General features: G+C 40.1%; 1 protein-coding gene across 2 annotated transcripts; it reads left to right on the top strand.

The window, feature by feature from the left end:
• Positions 1 to 5824: 5824 nt before the first annotated feature.
• On the top strand, positions 5825 to 20069 carry LOC137192019 (zona pellucida sperm-binding protein 3-like). Of its 2 annotated transcripts, none has more exons than XM_067602575.1 (8): positions 5825 to 6383; positions 7712 to 7824; positions 9142 to 9245; positions 9885 to 10059; positions 10152 to 10260; positions 11783 to 11868; positions 16940 to 17010; positions 18069 to 20069. In XM_067602575.1, exons 1-8 carry the CDS (start codon positions 5916 to 5918, stop codon positions 19595 to 19597), a joined length of 2655 nt encoding a protein of 884 aa, XP_067458676.1. In that variant the 5' UTR covers positions 5825 to 5915; the 3' UTR covers positions 19598 to 20069. The 2 variants fall into 2 exon arrangements, with proteins under 2 accessions (XP_067458676.1, XP_067458677.1); XM_067602576.1 differs by having other exon boundaries at positions 5829 to 6383; positions 11778 to 11868; positions 18069 to 18236.
• The last annotated feature ends 3914 nt before the right edge of the window (positions 20070 to 23983 follow it).

Raw genomic sequence — 23983 nt, 5'->3', positions numbered from 1 at the left:
ATCACTCTGTTTGAAAAAACTTTTTTCTTCTTCTTCTTTTTGGTTTATAACAGTGGTTGGCAACCAGCGTATTAGGTGCATTACCGCCACCCTCTGCTTCGGACTGTGGACCAAAGATTAAATCCTATACATTAATCCTGTCTGTCTAATAAAGGCAAAGAAAACTACTGCTCCACCCACTTGGCAGGTTCATTAAAGTTTTAATGCTGAGCTCCAGAACTCCAGTCTTCCTAAGTTCTTCCCTCATATATTGTCTTTCTTGATCATTAGTACAATCTATGATTGCATGTGTTATAGTTTCCTCAGCACGCACACACGCACATACACAGACATTGCCACTGATGCTCTAAGGTCAGGCTTGAGGTTAAACATAGTGAAATCTTGGAAAAAGTCTGAAAAATTTTGTCTTACACTATTGAATACAAGTTATGGCTATAGGTGGGAAAAACAACAGATGAATGGTTTGGTTTCAGTCTATGGATCTGAAACACAGTGTCAAATGCTTAACAGTCTTTTAATGTTTTTGTTGGTCACTATCTATAAATTCACTATTTTAAAGACCTGTAGTCAAACAATAGATGCCTTGAGCACCACCAGAATGGAAGATGGTAATGTTTTTTTTAATCCTCTGTTTGCACAGTTTGTGACATTTTGAATTTCCTGATATCTGTGACTTTTATTTGCACTCAGTACATTTTTCGTAATATCTTTAATCTTGTTTTTTTCTTACCAAAAACGAAACATCTTCTCTCTCTGTCATTTCTCCACAGTTTTGTTGGAAAACTAGGATGAGATAACTCTTATCGCAGATTTTTCTCCAATACAACCGGCACTTACTGTCATTTCACAAGTTTCACCTCTTAGACCACATTAAACGATTCAAAATGCGACACAAACCAAAATCTCTTTGCTGACATATCTGGACCTATTAGTCACTGGTGGCAACAGGGGGCAGACTGAGGGGGGGTCATATTTTGTTGTTAGTTTTTACATCTAAAAAAATCTGACTCCCTTCTTATATTAAAAATGCAAGATGTGACACACACCAAATTCACTTAAATAGCATATCTGGACCTCTACTATTTATGTGGTAGTCATTTATTTAATCATTTATTATCATGTATAACTAGTGGCAACAGAGGAGACATTAGGGGGAGTCTAATTTAGTTGGGTCAATTTTTACATGAGTAAAGCCAAGTTTATTTACCACCTAGGCGTACTGTTGGGTTTACGGTTTTGCTCGCTTAAATTACAAGAGGGCCCCCGCACCGTTTGGTGCTCGGGCCCTAATAATTCCTTGAATTACAGTAAGCATTCGCACTGTCAGTGCTCGGGCCCTAATTAAAACTGCAAGCAGCGATGAACGGGCCCTTGCACCTCCATGCACTTCGGGCTGCGGCACAGTAAAAGGATTTCTGTCACCGGCATGTAGATGTCCTCAGGCCTGGGCTGTTTTCAGACATTGCAAGAAGGAGATAAACATCACTTCCTTTTTCCTCTATTTTGCCTGTTGCTGGGGCTGCTTCGTTGAAATTTCGTAAGGGGTGCTAGGGGGGCTGACCCCGAAGTTACCACATCCTGGGGCTCCATGCACCCCTGGAGCACCACCTCCCTCAGGGCCCAGTACTGGCTTGATGTCGACCTTTCGTCCTCAACACTGATGCCAGCAGTGTTGAGGACAAAAGGCAGGGTTGGGTCAGGCTGGGAAAGGACTGGGGCCACCACGAGGCTCTGCAGTGTGGTGAATGCTGCCTGACACTCCTCTGACCACACAAACCTCTCCCCTTTCTGCAGCAGGTGGAATAGGGGTGCAGCTATGCAGGAGAGGGGAGGACCTTGAACTGCCACAAGCCCCCGCTGGTGATGAATGCAGTTTTGGGTCTGGCCTCTGGGGCAAAGGGAACGTGCCAGTATCCGCTGCATAGGTCCAGAGAAGAGAACCAGGAAGACCCCACCACTGTGTCCAAGGCCTCATTGATGCACGGGAGGTGGTATGGGTCCTTTTTGGTCACCTTGTTGAGGGGTCTGAAGTCCACACAGACCCATCAGTCGTCCTTTGTCTTTTTGGGGACCATGACAACTGGGGAGGCCCAGGAGCTGGTGGAAGGCTCAATGAGTCCAGCCCATTGCATGTCCTGCAAGGCTTTGTCTGCTGCTGTCTGGCCTGGCCAGGCGGCCAGTTGAGGTCTTGCACTGCCAGACAAGGTGGCCAGGCTGTCCACATCCCCAGCAGATCCTCGAGTGTGGCCTGGCCCACTGCTCCTCCCGAAATGAGGCAGGGTGCACAAACTGTGTTAGTTTCTCTGCCCAGGCAGGTGCTGTTGTATCCAAATCGGTTCCACTTGCAGCCCTCACCTTTGGTTAATTGTCCAGCGCAGACCCCAGGGGACCAGCACACAGCATCTCTCTCTCCAATGCTAACTCAAAAACCTCCAGGAGAGATCTGAGATGAGCCAGCAGCATCTAGACACGCAGGTTGGCCAGTAACAGTGCCTAGAGGAAATGGTCCTTGGCTAATTCACTGTGGATGGCAGGGGGCAAGTGAGTATAGGTACGGTGAACTAGCCCCTTAATGTCTCTCTCACCCGCTCTCTGTGCCTCAGCGCCGTAATCATCTTGTTTTCAGCTCCCTCCTCCCACTTGATTTTTGACAAATCTCTTGGCAGCATATTTCACACCGCAGAGCAGACACAATGCTCCTCTGTTAGCTTGTTGTGGACGAGATGGTGGATGGCACCGGAAACCTCATAGGCAACGCTTTTGCTTCTGACACCAATGCAACGTCCCTCGATAAGCAGACGATGAGACACTAGCCGGTTTTCGCTGCAACTTTATTGTGCACAATAACACAGGCTTCTGTGGGCCGTAGCCAATGCCAAAATAACAAAAAAACACCTGCCACGAACTCTACACTAGCCTCTCACTTAGCCTCTCGTAAAATAGACTAACTGCCGAGCACCCAAAACAGGAAGAAGAAGAACAACCCCCCCTAACTCTCAGCCAATTACAAGTGTGCTATCTCCCACTGATCACTGTTACAGGTAGCTCACATGATGGACAGGCTTCACAGCATCTAAGCTGACAACAACATGTTCACTGACAGTCTGGAAATATCAGTACTGCAACTCAACAGACTTGTCTGAACTAAACTAACGTTTCTTACAGTAACGATCATAACAATTAAACACTAACATGAACACAGTCTGTTACACTATGATTGGTGATGGATCACTTGTTAACAAGTCATTTAAGTTACATAAGTCTACAAAATATGTGCTGAATTAAACAGTGGCTTTTAATGTTACTTTTTTAAAAAAATATATCATTCAGGTTGCTTGTCTTACACTTACAAACAAGGCCTATTTTAAATTGTGTATATTTATACAGAAGTTTGGTATGAGCGTTGTTAACTCAGAGGCTGTTCAGTTGGGCTGTGCTTTCAGTGCCTGCAGCAGACACGCCCCCAGTGTTTCAGAGCAAAGAATACTGCTTATTTTTCCACGATTTTGAAACCTAACTTTATATAGGCCTACTTGGTGATTTTTTTTAATCATTCAAATTTGGCATTTTTTGGTGGTGTGACAAACTTTTTTTTACACAGACTTTAATATGCATGACTACTAATGCATTTCCCAGAGAAAATGCATGTGATTTGCTGAATGCTGAAAGTGATTCTTAACTGAATTTACTGAAACTGCTGAAAACTGAAATGTATTGCCCTGCTGAAATGACGGTGAAATATAATAGTGGCATGTAATAGAGTTGGAAGCTGATGTACATAATCTGAAGAAGTTGGAAAAGCTGAAATCTTAACTGAATTAGCTGAAAAGCTGAAATGAATTGCTTTGCTTTGCTGAAAATCCTGCAGTCCAAACTGTAATAGTGGAAGAGTTGGAAGCTGAAGTCACTTACCTAAAGAAGTTGAAATTGCTGAAATCGTATTGAATTACCTGAGAAAGTTGAAAAGCATTGTATTGCTGAAAAAAAATCTGGCATCTGAAACATGATCACCTACTCAATGAATTGGAAGCTGAAGTGCATTCCAAAATATATAACACTTTGTAACCTAAAGAGCTGAAAACTTAAATGAGGAGGAGAGAAAGGAGGAGGAGGAAGATGAGGATGAGGAAGAGGATGAGGAGAGAGGAGGAGGAGGAAGAAGAGAGAAGAGGAGGAGGAAGAGGAGTTGCACTGCTTAAAGGTGGCATTGTATGAAAGAGTGCAACTTTGTCTACATTTTTAATGTATAAGTTGTGTATGGAAGTGAGATTTATGAGACTTATAAAGGGCTAAAGTGAGAAAGTTTTGTCTAAAGCAGAACAGTCGAAGATTAGAGTGAAAATAAGGCTGAAGTAGTTGAACCTTAAATTGGACTGGGTTTGAGGGTGTCCCCAATTCATTTTAAATGTAAAAAAAAAAAAAAAAAAAAAAAGCTGAAAAAGCTTATTGCTTAACAAGAAGTAATGTCCTTCAAGAGCTGAACATTTTGATATTTGAATGATTTTTGAATGCTAAAAGAAATTGCTGAAGCAATGCTGAAAATTGCTGAAACAATGTTGGAAATGCAGTATCACAACTTGGAAGCTTAAAGCTGGCATAGAGAGCGGTATGAAGAGAAGGAGAGAGATGAGGAGACAAAGAGAGGTGAGGAAGAGGAGGAGACAGGTGATGAGGACTAACAGAGAGATGATGAAGAGGAGGAGAGAGGTGATGAAGACAAACCGAGAGGTGATGAAGAGAAAAAAGCCTCTTGGACCATAAAAGTCCATAATGGACTTTTTGCTAATTTTCATAAACTGAAAAACAGTAATATGAATAGAACTTTGGTTTGTGACTTAATCAACACCAATTTTAGTATATACAGCCTTGGGAGACTGAGATAAACATTTCTACTATAAATGAGTTAGATCAATTGAAAAACATGGCTGCTATCAACCAAGATATATTTGCAAAGGGTGGGACTTAGAGAATATTGGCAATAACTCATTAACCATTTGTCCTATCATCATAAATATTGGTACGTAACTTCAGTCATTGATTGGGAATAGGTCTACCAAAGCATTTTGAGCTCAACCCATATGGGACGCCATAAATGCCACAAAGGTGTATCTGAAAACCATGTAAACAGAATTTCAACAAAATTGGTGTGCATGCTCTGGGGGTAAGTATTAACCAAAATCTGAAGTGCCATGTTGAGTGGTGCAAGTGGGCGGGGCTTATCACATATTTGCTTATAACTCAAGATGCCTTTGAGTAATCATGATTTAACTCACTGGAGACATCTTCAACTATGTGAACATACACACCGACTTATGTTCAAATCCAATGAAGGAGGGACAAATAGTGGAACTTTGAGTGTGCAACTATTGAAATACTGCAGGCTTTGTGATGATGAGACAAGTGTGTGATTGGTTTTACGTCTTGTGTTTTGAGCAAATATGCCATGCACCAATCAGTATGGCACTTCAGATTTTGGTTAATACTGACCCCCTGAGCATGCACACCAATTTTGATGAAATTATATCTACACGGTTTTCAGATACACTTTTGTGGCATTTGTGGCGCCCCATATGGGTCAGGCTCAAAATTCTTAGGTAGACCTATTCCCAATGACGGACTGAAATTATGTACCAAGATTTATGATGATTAGACAAATGGTTAATGAGTTATGGCCATTCTTTTCTACACCCTGCCCTTTGCAAATATATTTTGGTTGAGGGCCCGTCTTTCAGTACAATATAAAATAACATTCTCATAATATTCTCTCCCAGCTGTTCTGGTCAACTTGCTGGGCCAGCCCAATCAGCAGGACAGCAGGTGTGATAATGAAACTGACACGCAAAATTAGACCAGACTCTCTACTGGTTGCAAGCTGAACGCCATCACCTGCTCTTGTGGCTCCTGTTTTTCAAATCATGTCAGTGTTGGCGTGGCTACTTTGGACATTGTTTCGCGGAATAGCTCTGGGAGGTCCAGTTCAGCGCATGACATGGTCTGAAGGGGTAAATCCAGTAGTTAAAACAGATGTAACTGGAGCTCCACGCCCCTCATTCGTCCACCTGCCCGTGTTCCAGCACGCACCAGGGCCACTTGTAGCACGAGAGCTGTTTCGGCCTGTTCCTCACAAAAGACCACTTCCCACCGGACTGACTGCACTGCTGTTACCCTCAAAAAGGCGACACCAGAGTATCCAGGGGACAGGTACACGCGCTGTGGAGGTCTGGTGCGGTATCGATAAAATCTCTGTGCGCGTGGACCGCTTCCAGCTGCGCGCCTGGACCGTTCCATCCCTCTTCCGACTTGGCTCATGCCAGGCCAGCAGAATTAGCACCCGCTTCCTGTATTTCCATTACAGACTGACAGAGTGCGACGGAGAAGCTAAGGTAGAGGCACAAGTGAATATCAATTGCAAAAACATAACAAACATATTTCCTCACATACCTGTAGCCTAGCGGTATCTAGCCATGCTAGAAGATCTCAGCAATTACTTTGGTGGTGAGTGACTCAAGCTGCAAACAGAGCTGCAACAGCACAACTATAAGCAACAAACAAAAAGCATGTGCGCAGTCCGGTTGGCATCCCTCCTCTTTCCTGGTTCAGTGTGAACCAATATGAAACATCTTAAAGTGCTTCACTAACAGCAGATTGACACAGGGTGGAAGTGAGTGACGACACTGCTTGTGCAAAGAGAGTGGTAAGTGACTGAAATACTGAGTCAATGCTGTGGAAATATAGATTTTGGTGAATTTGGTGACAATAGGACATGGAGGAATTGTTGAAATACTAAATAAAATATGATCAAATTTATTTATAAAACGAATAAAGCCTTTGATAATAGCTTGTCTCTCATAAAGACCTGCATAACTCTTCAATGGCGATAGACTCCAGACATTAACTGTTAATTTATTGTATATATTTGGTACTAAGAGCATGTTTTCATCAATGGGTTTTTTGTATCTCCTACAGACACACAATAAGACACATGCACACAGACTACACACCAACTGTGTTATTTTGTTAAATGGTAAATGAACTGTACTTGTATAGCGCCTTTCTAGTCTTCCGACCACTCAAAGTGCTTTTACACTGCAAACATGTCACATTCACACACATTCATATGCTGAATGGGCACAGGGGCTACCATGCAAGGTCCCAACCTGCCCATCAGAGGGAACTAACCATTCACACACATTCATACTGATGGCACAGCCATCAGGAGCAATTTGGGGTTCAGTATCTTGCCCAAGGACACTTCGACATGCAGACTGGAGGAGCCAGGAATTGAATTGCTGATCTTCCGATTAGTGGACGACCCGCTCTACCTCCTGAGCCACAGCCACCCCAAAAAATGTAAACATTTCTTTACAAGAAAACTCCACAGGCTGCCTCTAACAGCTGGTTATACTGCTGAAGAACATCAAGCCTCGCTGATGCAGAAACATCAGTTTATGAAATAAAATCTAGCTTCATATTATTCTTAAGTTATCCTACTCTCTTCAATTCGTTAGCATACAGCACACTTGTTTGCTTTCATATATAGAGCCTTTTCTGCAGTATTTTTATCAGCTTGTTCAAACTTTTATGGCTCAATCATGTCAGTAAAGAAAACAGACATAATGATGGTGCAATCAAATTGAGATTCCAATAGCTTTAAATTTAAATGGATTGGAAAATGAATTAATATTGAATCTCCCTAACCCCTGTCTTTCAGGTTGTTGGTGGTCAGCTAGTGTATACCTACACTCTGTGTTATACTCCACCTCCGCAAGGCTACATCATCAGAGTTCTACCACTTAACTTTCCCATCCACTGCCATTACAACAGGTAATGTTAACACCTCCCATCAATTGTCATTAAAAAGGTTGTCTGTCTCTACCCATCAATTGTCTTTCAGGGATTTTAGTAGCCTTTAGCTAAGTATGCCTCCTTATGTAATTGCTCCAGCCTTTGACCCCGAAATCATCTGATGTCTGCCATCATTGACACTGTCCTTTTTAAATACATCTCAGGCAACTGCCACAGGGGTTTGAAGCAAGAATACATGCAGAAGTCTTTTAATGGACTCCTTATCTGATTGGTTTAGTTTACGCTCATTAAAACGTTTCTTGGAGACTAATAACTAGTAACTAAAAATCAATAAATATAACATCACTATTTGAATGTCATGATTTTTAAAAATAGTGGAATGCCACATATACCAGTAATAACTGACTAAATGTGAGTGTCATTTTTTCGATGGAAAACTAGACAGATTTTTTTCAAACCTTTTTTTTTAATTTTTAGGGTAGCATACATGTTATTTGACTACAACTCCCTGTTTACAGTTTAGTAGAATAATGGAAATAACAAACAGACTGAGTCAATTAATAAAAAAGAGAACTGACACTTAACAAGGTACAGGCTCAATTGAAGAAATCGCAGCAAGGAAGAATACAACTTTATTGTATTGTAAAAGCGAAAAATTCTGGAGTTTAATTCATAGAAAAGAATCACAGTTTAACTTGCAGTGTTGGGCAGGAAAATTGCATTCCTCAGATTAATCAGACCTACATGCTATCTAATTTTGTTATGCAAATTCAAGGCACCACTCTGGTACAGTCATTGTTTTTCCCCTGCACAGGGTCACTCGTGATGCGTCATGCATCATAACACCGAGATGCCCTTCCAGCTGGCTTGAGCGCACTAAAATATTAGTGACCTGCATTATTTTAATAAGTTGATATCATCGGTGTATCCCCAGTCTTTATAAAGTGGCTCATTTTCTGTTTTCAGGTGTTTTAGGTGCTATCACCTAGATTTATTTAAAGGATAAGGCTGGCGATTTTCTATATTTTTTTTTATTGTCAACAAATCCCTAAGACAGACTGAAAACCAACAATTAATTGATCTACAAAAAAAGTATTGTGTGTATGTTATTCCTCTGTGCCCTAGAGCTTCATAGTTGTCCAAAAACTATTAAAAACACATCAGTGAGCCACAGTGTTGTACTGGATGACATGTTCTGTCATTACGAAGAATATGGACCTTGTAGTTTATTTAGAATCAGCTCCACAGACAAATAAGAGTGATCAAGTTTGCAGTGTGGAGAGTAGTTCTGTGTAAGGCAGAGGTCATATGAAAACCCCTCCTTTCCTGTTTCAGGTTTCATTACTCTTATCAAGTTGGCTTCAGACCTCAGGTTCAGCACACAACCTTTATGAAGAGCATCAGGAGTAAACTCAGCTTCAGCCTGACCGTCTGTAATGGTAACACACCTACAGTATCTTTAAACAGGCTTCAGTGTGGCTATCATTTGTGCAAGATGACATGTTAACTGTGAATATCTGAACTGAATTAAAAAGATGGCAGTGTTGTACAGAATGTTTCTAAAGTTGATTTTAATGGCTGCTCACCACTTTTTAATACAGGGATCTGCTTAAAATTGGTTTCACTTCTTGTTTCACCCAAATCTGATATTTGAAATTTAACGAAGTTTTTTCAAACTCTGACAATGACAAATAGCTTTACGACAACAAAACAGTTGACATAACGCAATAAAATGAGTCTACACTGAGTCTACAGTTGTTAATCAATACACAGGGCCTGTCAGCAGATATATGCATGTTTCACTTCCAGTCTCAAGATCAACATTTACTATCAAATCTTTTCCTTTAACTTCAAATTAAACACATTTCCAAACAAGCCTGTGGCCATTTGCCAACTTATCTTTTTTTGACTAAATATCTGTGGTTTAATTCTGGAAAATCTGTAGGCCTTTTACACAAGAGACAATCTGTAAATATGAGTGCATAAATTCAACATGCTGCCCAGCAAAATCCTAGCATTTTGTTAGGGTTCACCGTTTGCTTTATTTGACTTGAATGTGTGTCTGTGTCTGTTAAAAGCCCAGTGGGAGCCCCTCCCTCCAGACCACTGGTTCCTTTTAGGGGAGCCAGTGTATTTTGTGGCCCGGACAGGAGCTCTGTTGGCTGGAGAGAGGCTTTACGTGGACTCATGCTACGCCACAAGCTCTAAGGATGCAAACAGCATGCCCAAAGTGGATATTATTACTAACTATGGGTGTGTCTCTAATAAGAACAAAATCACACAAATTTCTTCCAGTGATTGGTTTGTGTCTTGATTGATGATTGTGCTCTGATTTTTGATTGCAGCTGCATGAAAGACAGCCAGAGGGAGGGCAGCAGCTCCTGGTTCCTATCAGGAGGGGGCAATGTGCTAAAGTTCGCGGTGGATGCCTTTCTTTTTAGGGCAGTCTCACAAGTAAGAAACACAACTTTCAATTTGATATCCTACCAAAACCACTTAAGTGTACTCCACAGATTTTCAGCATTGCAGTTCAATAACATTGTCAGACTCATCAGACAGTTTTAAAAAATCAAGGCAGCAGAACCACAGATACTGTCTTTTTTATTCCGCAGATCTTTTTCTTTGTCACAATCTAGTGCCAACATTATCCACAATGCAACTCAACCCCCCACAGTTTGGTTGGAAATTCAGGTGTGTTATGTTAGTAGTGGCAGAGATGAGGAGCAGGCTACAGAGGTCTAGTAACCCCACATCTTTCTAACTCCACACCGCCAGATTTTTTTAATTTTCCAACTTCTTGTCTTCACCTTGCATAAAGCAGTAACATGGTGTTCTATCATAGGCAGAGCAGACATTACATTGTGCCTGATATTGTCCTGCTACCCAACACAAGGGCCACAGACTCTGAACAACCCATGTGCTGAAGTCTCCTTTTTATCTCCTCATCTACCTTACAAACATGGACACATGTCTTGTCCTGCACCTTAGCTTGTTGAGCGAGCCACCGAACAAACATTCACCAGGTAAAAAGTACCGCTAACGTCAGTTAGCAGGCTAGACAGCTAATTAAACACATTAAACAGGATGTTAACATACCTGCAAATGTCGATTTGGACACGTTAGATCCTGGTTTGGTTATTGCTCCTCATTACCACTGCTGACTACACACTATCTGCACGACTTGTGGCTACAGCAGTTTGTTTCTCTTCTTTCATTCCCAATAGAGACTGAGCGCAATGCGTCATACTTTTAAAACCACACCCACGAGCTACCACTTTTGTTTTCTTAAACGCTTAGTTTTTCAGTTCGGCAGCTTATAAAAACTTAGTTCTGGGTTCTTTAACCTGTTGGTAGTGCATCCCACCACACAGCAACTTTTAGGCATTTTTCTGTTGTTTGCTAGCAGATGTAAGTAACTAGGAGGCACCTTCACTAAAAAAAAAGTCAATGGACAGCAATGAATTGTTTTCCCCTCCAGGGTGGGTGGGACGTGATTGTGCTTTGTCTTTATGGTGCAACACCGGCACTCAGCCTGCAGGTCTCTGTCAATCAAACAGACACCAAGATGCCCTTCCAGCTGGCTGCAATAAAAAGGAGCATTTCTGATTGACGACTATGTTTGAGTTTGCACTACATTCCTCATGATGCTTTGGGGTGCAACACAGATAAATATGGGAAGTAGTTGATATGTTTCTGGTGAGTTAGTGGTTCAGCTGGTAAAGCTGCCATGTTGCTATAATGCTACTGAAGATGATTAAAGCAGAGTAAAAGACATACATGTCAGTGTGCAGTCTCTTCTCATGACACAATTTTCTCAAAGACCTTTTTTTTTTTTTTTCTTTTTAATGAAAAGCACATCAGCATTGTTTTTGACTGCAATGACTAAATATATAGTTTTTTTAAGTCTTGGTTAACAAACAAGTTGAGATACTCTAACAGTGTATTATGGCTTTTCACCTGATGTGTCTGAGAATAGATCCTGTACCTCCACTGTTCAATGTCAGTCAGCCTTGCCACTTCCTACACCTCAAAGTCCTGCAACTACAACACAGCAGCTGGAAGGTAAGGAACCAATGTTTTATTGAAAGAACCTTCTTTGCAAGTATAACATGGTTGACACTTGAATGTAGATGTAACTAGATGAATGAAATATTTAATTTTACTTCTCTGATCTTTTTTGCCATTTTGAATGAGCAAATATGGTAAATTTGCACAACCATGAGTGGCAATAAAATTCTGTTCAGAAAAGAATTCACTAGAGGCTCCCTGGCTAAGTCAACGACTGAGCTGCAAGGCTTGTGGCCTTTGTTGCATATCATATCCCATCTCTCAAACCTCATTTTCCAATCTCGTCTCTTCAGTCTGCATACAATTAACATGACTCTACACTTTCGTATTGCATGCAGTGCATATGCCAAAGTCCAATTTCATGTAGAGGTGATACGCCAAACCTTCCCATTAACTTCTGTGGAGAGCAGATGCGTCCTCAGTCTCACATCAAAACATGTAATAGCTACATTGGTGTGTGTCCATGTCATGACTGCCAGGTTTCTTTCATTGCAGCAAAATAAACAAAATGGCTGACATTGCTTTTATTCTCAGTGGAAAATGCAATATTTTAAGATAGTTTCAGCATTAAAATGTGTTTTGATACTATTTCTAGCAGAAAAAAGTGCATTGTATTTTTTCATAATCTTCATTCAGTGAATGTATATGATGTTTAGTTTGTTAGTTATTACGAAGATTTTTGCAGGCTTTCTATCATTACTATGGTGGTTGCTATGGACGCTGCTGTCACTGAAACCACATAGGTGGATGTTGTATAGCTATCTGAGCTGTTATGTTATTTCAGTCAGGAGAGACATGGTGAATGAGTGAAGATAATTAATTATAACAGAAGATAATCATAGTAAGTCTTGTCAAGAGATTTTTTTGGCGCTTAGACTCTACAGGGAGATTTTGTAATCAGTGGCATCAGCCCTTAGAAACAGCATGATAAATCCCCCCCATGGAGTCTAGACACTGGTGGTAGTGGTGGCTGATGACCCTACTGAGACTGATAAGGCTGATGAGGTTGATGAAGTGATGAATCTGCGAAGACTAGGAAGTGATGGGGAGGAGGTGGGGTGTGCATAATGGCAGCATGAAAGCAGTGCAGGCAGAGAGACACAAATATATTTAAAAAGACAGCCATAAGAGGACAGGCTAACAATGGAGGTGTGTTGCTCTGCTGTTGGATAGATGTGAACAGCTGATACCTGTTAACATTAAGAGTGAGCATGCCTGAGAGATGTGATGACAGGATAAATGAGAAATATAACTAAAGGATTATGCATGCAAAGGTAGTCTTCCTGACTGAATTTTCACTAGAGCTTAATTTGTGTTATTTTATGTAACTGTTTGATGTTCAGTAAAAAAAAATGTAGATTTTAGAGTGCCCCAGGAATGAACTGAATTTGAAATCCAGAATTTGAAGCTTTGCAATTAGCTGACCGAAGGACCCACTGCCCATATGTATTTTCTTCACTGTCACCGTGTTTGAGGTTTCCTTATAATGATATCTTTAACATTTCTCAATACAAAAACATGAAAGTGTCCTTAGTAACTCAACAGTACGATAGGTTAATGTTAAGGCCATAAGTTTTACTATTTCTCCTTTGACTCTGAGATTTTTTTTTTTTGGCCAGTTTTTGATTGAGGTAGACACACACACACACACACACTCTTGGATGACATGACTTAAACACAGTTTGAAGCGCTGTGTGCTGTGTAACTCCCGCCAAGATTGAACACCAACCCAAAACCCCATTTCTAGAATACTAGCTAAAATATCTGAAGTAAACCAACTTCTTTACTTTTTCTTAACATAGATCATCTAGATGCAGTGTAATAACTAGTTCAGCTGTACTAGCTATTGGACAGATTTTCTAGAAATATCTTTTTACGACCCCATTTGCAACCCTACTTTACAAACATGGTGCTGATTTGTATCAAGCATGGCATGGCTCTAGGGAATTGTAGTTTTTAAAAAATATTAGTGTTTTTCCCAGAATTGGAAGTTGTAAATGCTGAGTTCACTGAGTACACTGGGGAGTTTCAGGGGATGGTAAACACATTTGTGTAATGAGATTTTAAATATCTAATTGTTAAATGGGTGAAAATTAATTTTAACCATATTTCACCCATATTTGACACTTGACTGGCACGTGATAGCTGAGGGTAAGAGCTCTCTAACAGTTGCATATCAAATGTAGACCACACAGTTCACGTAAATCAAGGTAACTTTGTAATATAATGTGGGCAATGCCACACAAGGGGGTCATTAATATAGCAATACATTTAATGGAGGTGGCCCGAAATGCATATGCATTTTCATAAATATCGGATGTTGCACGCATGAGTTAAATATTATTTCCTGTGTCCACTATGTGGTGCTAGAGAACACCCACTAATTATATGTCATGTTGTATATTGTGTATAGATCATGCCATGTAACTTGGATGATGTTTGTCATAAGGTTCATTTCATGTTGTCAGTAGGTGGCTCTATGACTCTGACTCAATATTGACATGTAGACGTGTTCTGGCTCGGACTCCAATCAAGCATGTAAAATATGGGGCAGATTGGACAGTGTCAGTGGAGTTGGAGCAACTTCTTATTTCATGGAAAAATATGCTAATTTACCTTCACACCACAGCAAGGGCGTTGCATGAAAACAGAAAATTTTGATAACTTTTCATCAAAAAAGTCTTCAGATGATAACAACCAAATTTGAAGTTGGTTGGTAAATTCAAAAAAGATGGCTGAAAAAATGGCTGACTTCCTGTTGGACTTTGGGTATTGCTCCAAGAGGCTTTTCTGTAGGTCTGGAGATAATACATCTGCCTACCAAATTTCATGCATCTACGTCGAATTTAAAGGTGGGGGCTTTGACTTGGAAAATTGTTAGGGGGCACTGTTGAGCCAACTTGCCACACCCAATTGCAACACTCAATTTTTGCCACTTCTGATGCCTATGCAAAGTCCTGAGTTTTCGATCTCCCCTAGCACCTCAAAAATGCGTTTGAATGCATCAAATAATAATAATTAAAGCTGCAAGCAGTGATGATCGGGCCCTCGCACTTTCACGAAATGTTTGGGCGTGCTGCAGTCAAAGGGCTTTTATTGCAGGCATGCAGATGTTTTCAGGACCAAGCTCTTGTCAGACTTTTCACAAAATATATAAAGTTAAATATCACTCTCTGTGCTCTATGTGGTGCTAGACAATACCAACTAATTAAACATCATGTTGCTGTATATCAAGTGTAGACCTTGTAAATGTCATGTGAATCGGATGATGTTTGTCACATAAGGCTGAATTTACTGTTGTAATGCATTCAAAAACAATAGGTTCCTTGCACTTTCCTTGCTCAACTGTCCCTGGCATTTTCGTGCTCTGCACTTTTGTGCTCGGGTAGTAATAATAATAATAGTTCCTTCAGATACAATAGCACCTTCGCACCATTCAGTGCTCAGGCCCTAATAATAAACTGGTAGAAATACAAAAGTGCTCTACCCCTTCAGGGTTGAACCCTAATTATGCAACAGTTGAGGTTGAATGCAATGTACAATCTAAAATCCAGTGACATGTGCAGTGATTAAATGAGGGATGTGAAATGTAAAGTCCAGTTTGATAACCCTATTTTCATCCCACTTACATGGCCATGGTACAAGATTTGATGTGTACACACATACAATGTTGGAGTGCTTTATTGGATGACATGGCTCAATATTAATTGAGAAAGACTTTTTTTTTTTTTTTTTTTTTTTTTTTACGAAAGATGATTTCATATTAAATATCCTCAGCTATTCTTGGAAATATATAATTAAATGAGCAACTTCACAATTTACCATCATAGGCTACAAAATGCCTTTTCTTTACAGAGATTTTGGTGTTTGCATTTGGTTGTGGCAAACCAGCAACAACTTCAAATGGAATGAAGCCCACTGACAACCTAAAACAGTAATAAAACACTCCAAGTTTGCCCACAACACAATGCCCTTCCATAAGCATACCGCTATCAAAAGCTGGAAGAAAAACAACTTTCTTTCTCAGAATTGAGGAAGAAATAATTAAAATGATGGCCTTAACATTAACCAATCATATTGTAAGGACACTTTTGTGTTGAGAAATATTTAAGATATCATTTAAAAAAAACACGTTGACAGTGAGGAAAATTCTTCCAGGCAGCGAGTCCTCCGGTCAGCCAATTGCAAAGCTTCAAATTCTGATTTTCAAATTCAATTCATCCCTGGAGTACTTCAAAACCTATGTTGTTGTTTTTTTCATTGGAAGAATATCATCAAACAGTTACATAAAATAACACATAACATAACAGCTCAGACACACAATGCAAAGACAAATGATTCAAACAATTCGCAACTATGTGGTTTCAGCAATAGCAGGGTCCATAGCAACCACCCCAGCAATGATAGAAAGCCTCCAAAAATCTTTGTAATAATTAACAAACTAAACATCATATACATTCACTGAATGAAGATTATGAAAATAAAATGCAAATTTCTCACCAGAAATTTTATCAAAACACATTTTAATGCCGCAACTATTTTTTAAAACATTGCATTTTCCACTTAGAATAAAAGGAATGTTAGCCATTTGTTTGTTTTTTTGCTGTGATGAAAGAAAATTAAGTCACGTGACCTGGACGCAGCCCAGCACGTGATTTACACATTTTGATGTGGGGACACATCTGCTCTCCACAAAAATTAATGGAAGGATTGGTGTATCACCTGCACACTAAATTGGACTTTGGCGTATGCACTGCACACAATTTGAAAATGTAAAGTCGTGCTATTTGAATGCAGATTGAAGAGAACGAGTTGCATCCTCTGTCACCTCTCTACCAGCAATTCTAATAAAGGCATAAAAAGCTCCAAAAATACTTAAATATTAATAATAATGCACTAATACTAGTGAGAATGTAGAGTCATTTTTGCTCTAGTCAAAAGATTTTTCTTTTGTTGTGTTGTACTCTTAACCTCAACCTGATACTGTATTGTTGTCTGTGCCTTGAATGAAGTAAAGCATTTGTACTAATACACACAACTGCTTTCCTTTTTCATGTGAGTGTAGGTGGGAGGAGCTGGAAGCACCACCCTCCGTATGTTCCTGCTGTGATTCCATCTGCACTGACATACAGGACTGTAAGTTCTAAGAACACTGAACGAATTACTCTAAGTCATCACACCTTGGGTCCATTCCAGAAAGCCGGTTTAACAAACACTGAGCCTAACCCTGAAGTCTGAGTTGATTAAAACTGAGTTTTCAGAACAGCTGCTCAGAGTCAGTTTAATCAACTCTATGTTCACTCTGAGTTGATGCATTGTGAATGGGGGGAAAAAAAGCCATCAACTACATATGCTACAATACATAACAGTACACTAAATGGAAAGCCTACATTACTGACAAACTGTATAAATGCTTATATGACATTTACCCACCTGAAAGAATAAATGAAAAACACAGTAGTGAGTCGGCTGATCCTCAGTGGCTTTACTGGTTCACGTTAACTACCACCTGAAGATTCAGTGCAAGCCCCAAGCTTATACCTGCAGGTGATCTCGTGCCACTTATATTCAAAATAGAAATGTTTGAAATTGAATGGGGGCAATTACATATAAATGTCCTAAGTGCCACACATGCCTATGCAGACTGTGCACATATTTTTTAAAAAACACAGCAGCAGTGAAAGAGGCTGAGTTAGAGTGGGGGAAAATGTCAATAAGTTAACACAATCAATTTTTATTCACCGTAGTCCATTGATTAATCATTTACCTGACCTGAATTTCCTTAATAACTGATAAAGTGGTGGAGTCTTACTTTGTATTAGATTTTGGACTCAAACCATAATCCGGCTCACTCAGAAATTATTCACAATATCCAACATGATATGAAAATTGATAATGTTCCATTAGTGCGACCTCACATCAGGAAAATATTATTCTATTGAACAGTGTCTGAAGTGTCTAAAGTGTTGTACTAATATATATATATTTTAATTTAAGCATAATTGCAACATTATAGACAATAATTGTCACAGTGCAGAGTGCAATGACTGTTCTGACAACCTGATAGGTGTATCAATGTGCGCACGCACACACACACACACAGGGGGAACAAAAAAAAGGCAAAAAAGAATGACAATGTATAGATTAAATTTTATATTTTCTTCCGTGACAGACAGTTTTGTTTTTCTCCTCAGCTGTCAAGAACACAGTCAGCAGTCCTGGCTGGCTCATTCAACAAAAGGATGAAGACAAACCAAGGATGAGGACAATATCTTTTCAAGCAGAGGAGGGAACAGAATGGGTGGATCTGGAAGAGAAGAGGGAAAAAAGTATGGACAAGAGCCTTAAAAAATTAAAGTCATTTCCACAAGAGACAGAAATTGGTCATGATGAGGAAAAAGAAGTGGCCATTCCTAAGAAGACGTCAGTGCTCCCTGCTGAGAAGAAAGAATGGAGGATCAGTACTGCAGTCAGCCAGCAGGGAAAGAGAGATATGGAGGGGGACACAGAAGAGGTGGTTATGGAGAAGGCAGACAGCCAGCTGACAGAATTAACACATGGAATCATTATGTCTGACCAGACCAGACCAGAGGAGTATGAGATGGTTCAGGACAGGGAGGAGGTCTCTAGTACCAAAAGTGGATCTTTCAGTGACAACATTAGTACTATCACTTCAGTAGATGCTTCTGTTACCACCACCATCACTATGATAAATTCCAGTTTTGGTATTGATTATGATAATACAAGTGATCATGGTAATGCTGAAAATGTTTCCACAGCTGTAATCCCTATCATTAAACTTTGTTCTAACAGTAATGAAATGAGTTGCAGTGCCACTAACAGTACAATCAAGCCTGAAAGGGGTAGCAGTAGTGCTGGACATGGTACCATGTATACTGCTATTAGTGCAGAGAACTTGACCCCCTATAAAGTAAGATCTACATCAGACACTAGTAGATTTGGTCCGGTTAGGGATTTAAATGTCCATGACAGTCCATTTGATGGTAGACTGAAGACATTAGCTAGGACACATTCTGCCACCACTAACTATGGAATTGCCTCCTCTGGTTTTCTTGATGTCAGAAAGTCAGGAAAAAGCAGGCTTGGGTTAGATAATTTAGACACTCTTCTGTGGTCAGAACAGGTCAAGACCGCTAATAAAACAGTGGATACAATGTCTGAGAGAATACCAAGACGAGCAGGTTATTCTGTTAACAGTAAAGGACCAGATGGTGGTAGTGAAATTCACCACAGTCTACATATCAGAGGGTTAGAATCAGACCAGTCTGTTCATCCACCTGGGTTCAGGGACCCAGTCTGTGTAGATGGGCTACTTCGTGGGTCTGACTGTGATTCTAGAATTGAAGAAGGTGAAGTTCTCCATCAAAGTCAGTTTACCAAAGCAGTGGAGACAAATAAAGAAGTACAAGGATTTTCTGATACCAGATCAGACAGCGTCACTTCTGGTTCTGCTAGCTCAGAGCAAATACATCAAGACATCCCCAGTCATTCTGCTGTGGTGACAGTTATTACTACACTGCAAGGCTCGGAGAGCAACCACATGACTGAGAGGGAGTGGGCTGAAATGGTGCAAGGATGGGGCCTGCAGAGTTTGGGGTTTGTGGTGGAGCAGCCAACTGAGGTGGAAGAGGAGTTGAGACAGAAGGAGATGGATGACTGCTTTGTGGATAAGATGAACAGACTTGCTCTCTTAGGGGCTTGATAGATCAGGTGTTGACGTTTCTGCTTGTGGGAATGAATGAATTAACCACGGCACAAAGTAGTAATATGACAGATGTTTGATATTGGAGGAATAAATATAAATGGCAGTGTGCAATCTAATCCAATAGCCTGCCCATAAATTCTACCTTAATTAAGCTTATTATATTCATTTTTTGTTGATTGGTTCATTGAATATTAGAAACACCTGTCATACTCATGTTATCCAGTATATCACCAGAAACCACATCTTCTAAATTGACTATTTAAAAAAAGTCTAAGGTCAGGTAGAGAGAGTGAAGTGAGGTCAAGGAGTAGTTGAAGGTCATAGTGGGGGCATGGCCTGGAATTCATACAAACAAGCAGCAGCAGGCATTTCTTGATTTTTCATGAATTGAAATTGTAGCAGACCCTGGTGTTCACCTGGCTGTATCCATGCAGACATGTTGATGAATAAACTCCTCTTACTCCTCTTATTATATTTGCCTTGTTTTCATTATGTGGTTCAAATGTTGAAGTGATTTTCATGTATGGAAAAAGCATGCTTGTAATCAAATTTATATTATAACAGTTCAATGGATGTATTCATTTGCTATTTAAATGCTGTTTGAAGTATTTGGTCTCATTGGTATGACACCAAACCTAACAAGGTGTGTAGCCATTATAGTACTCAATCTTTTCTTAGTCAATGCTGAATATTGGTATAAAATGTTAAGGTAAGATGATCAACAGAAAAAGCATCTAAGTGATCTACTATAAGTAAAATGCAAAATATAAATGTATCCACATAACTCAGGGAATTTGCCTCATAAGGCATGTCACTCCAGGGCATTAACATGGTTGTTTTGAATTTGGCTTCATATGGAACATTTATGTGAAACCGGTAACTTCATGTTGCTGTATATTGTGTAGGCCACATTCTGTAGTTTTTATGTAAATTGAATGACGTTTGTCATATAAGGCCGACTTCCTGTTGTCAGTAGGTGGCGCTATGACTCAATATTGACATGTAGATGAGTTCAGGCCAGGACTCTAATCAAGCATGAGAAATCTGGGGCAGATTGAACAATGTAAAGCAGAGTTATAACAACTTCCTGTTTAATGCCCCAAACATTTTTGGCACACAACAGCAAGGGCGTTAGCATCTCAAAGGTGTTCAGATGTAACCTAAGTTTGAAGTTGCTCGGATTAAATCTCTAGGAGTCAGATAAAATACAACACCTGTCAATGGCTTAACTTTGCGAAAGAAATGCAAAGTAGATTCAAAATGGCTGACTTCCTGTTGGACTTAGGGTGTGGTTCCAAGAGGCTTTTTTTAAGGCTGGAGATGTTACATCTGCCTACCAATTTCAAACATATATGTCAAATTTAAAGGTGGGGGCTTTGACTTTTAAATTTTCTAGGTGGTGCCCTCAAGCCATTTTGCCACACCCATGCCAAAGTCCCATATTAGATATCAAGTTACGCCACTTTTGATCCAAAGTTTTGTGAGTTTTCGAGCATCCCTAGCACCTCGAAAATGCTAAAAGTAATGAGGGGGGCACTATAGAGCCGATGTGCCATGCTCAAGCCCCCCCCAAAAATGAATTGAATTGAATATGAAAATATGAAAAAAATATGTATTATGCTGATAATGATGAGAGCAATGAACCCACCGAATGTAATGGACATAAAGGAAACTTTCTTCCAAAATGGCCTTGTTTTTGGGGGCGCTTTGGAGTCCACTGGCCATGCTTGAGCCTAGTCACTACAGAGCTTTGCAATATTCGCAAGTTCTGATGTGTGTGTCAGTGTTCATAAGTTTTCGAGCATCCTAAGCATGGATGTATTATAAGAGCTGGATACCGGACTAAAAATGGCGCCCATTCAGTCCTATAGGAATTGCTCGCCTGGCGCATATGCCAAAAAAAATTTCTAGCTTCCAGGTTTGCTTCCTCATTGTCTGGCCCGCTGAATATGCGCAGTAGTGTTTCCCCTGCTGACCCCGCCAGCGAGCTCCCGCTTGGCCCACAGACTTTACATTGTGATGATGTCACGGATTTTTAAATCACTTTTCTCGGCTCGAGGAAAGTTTTACAAAGATAAAACCTCCATGGATCAAAAGTTCATAATAGACAGAGTCATAATTGACGTTGTTTGCAGTTCTACATGTCCTGTCAACAGTTGTACAGGCGTCTCTTTTACAATGGTGGTCTATGGAGAAAATACTTTTTGGGCCGCAGGGGTATTTTTCGCTGCAGTACCGCGAGTGGCCACTGGGAAAAATTGGCTGCAAAGCAGAGCAGCAGTGCCCTTTCCAGCCCTCATTATATGTCCATGATCCTAAGCCCCTCAAAAATGCAATGTTGTACTAGATGATGATGATGATGATGATGATAATGATTATTATTAATAATAATAATAATAATAATAATAATAATAATACCTTTGTGCACGTTGTGGTGTGCCACATTCAAAGGACTTTTATTGTAGGCATGCAAATGTGTTCAGGACTGGGCTCTTATAGAAACATTGCATGAAGGAGTTAAATACCACTACCTGTGTCCAGTATGTGTTGCTAGAGAATACCCACTAATTGTACATCATATTGCTTTATAACAACTGTAGACCCCACACCTTGAAAATGGAATCAGACGGTGTTTGTCATACAGAGCTGACTTCTTGTTGTCAGTAGGTGACACTATGACTATGACTCAATATTGACATGTATATGTGTTCAGGCCAGGAGTCTTATCAAGCATGAGAAATTTTGTGCAGGTATGACAATGTACACTGTGTGCACTATGTGGCGCTAGATAACAGCCTCCAATTATACATTATGTTTCTGTATATCAAGTGTACACTGCACCTTGTAAATTTCATGTGAATTGGATGTTTGCTACATGTGGCTTAATTTTCTGTTGCCAGTAGGTGGTGCTACACAAGAGGGTTGTTAATGCAGCGACATATTTAGTGGAGGTCAACTGACATGCACATGCATTTTCATATCAGACGTTGCATGAAGTGTTAAATGTCACTTCCTGTATCTACTATGTGACGCTAAAGAACACCCACTAATTATATGTCATGTTGCTGTATATCATGTGTAGACTGCACTGTGTAAATTCCATGTAAATTGGATGATGTTTGTCATATAAGGCTAACTTCCTGTTGTCAGCAGCTCAACATTAACATGTAACTGTGTTCTGGCCGGGACTCTAATGATGCATGACAAATTTGGTGCAGGTTGGACGATGTACATTCAAGTTACAACAACTTCCTGCTTCATGGTGAAATATCAAAATCTTTTTTTCAGCACATTTTATTGTATTCATTATTGTACTCATTTTAAAATAACAGGAGGAGCAACAAAAGACTTTAAAACTCAGACTCTAATATCTCAAAAACAGTAAAAGATAGAAAATACATGTAAATTCAAGATTTGTAGGACAAAGTCTCGTGACTCATTTAAAGTTCAAATGAAGTCTGTATCTAAAACTGTGCAGAGGCAGTAAATGTTCAAAAAGGTGTGGGTTCGCTCACACTCTCCATTCAAATATATGAGTATTTTTCTGTGTCCAGCTGCAGTTACTTATTGTCTCTACACACCTGACAGTACACATATCAATCAAACTTTTACCAGGTCATGTGGGTTAAAAGTCTTTACTTTTCTAAAAATAGAATTGATGAAAACTCATCAAAAGTTTTCAATTTATTAATTGAAATTACAGTATAGGGCCCAAAACTTGCATAATTTTGATGACACAGGTGTGAGCAAGACAGACATGTCTCACCCTGCAGAAAATTCTCATCTTCACACCGTTGAGATTTGATGCTTCGCATGACAGAGGAAGTTGCTATAACTTTACTGTACATGCTCCAATCTGGACAAAACTTTACATGTTTGATAAGAGTCCCATCCTGAACACGTCTACATGACAATATTCCATCAGTGATGCAAACTGGCTGAATAGCACCCCCCACGAAATTGCAGCGAAGCAGCCCCAGCAGCAGGCTAAATAGTGGACAAAGGAAGTGATGTTTAACTCCTTCCTGCCCTGTCTGAAAACAGCCCGGGTCTGAAGACATCTACATGCCTGTGACAGAAGCCCTTCGACTACGCCGCGCCCCGACGTACGCAAAGGTGCGAGGGCCTGTTCAACGCTGCTTGCAGCTTTAATTTAGAAAGGCTAATTGCGGATTTCCTGTTGAATTTAGGTCAGGGGTGTCAGCATATAATTTGTAGGTCGTGATGAGACGAATAAGTTGGTTTTGGTTTGAAGTGCCATGAATATAACTTATGGTGAAGGTAAAAACTGTGTGAGCTGAGCACCCCACAAAATAACGTGAAAATAGTTATCCCCTGCATGAACCTTTCATGTAAGTAATACACAAAGATGACAGAGCAAGC

This window comes from Thunnus thynnus, chromosome 10 (assembly GCF_963924715.1).
Source record: "Thunnus thynnus chromosome 10, fThuThy2.1, whole genome shotgun sequence".
NCBI classification, from domain to species: domain Eukaryota; kingdom Metazoa; phylum Chordata; class Actinopteri; order Scombriformes; family Scombridae; genus Thunnus; species Thunnus thynnus.
The sequence above is the reverse complement of the archived record's forward strand: the minus strand, read 5'-3'. Positions and strand labels throughout refer to the sequence as shown.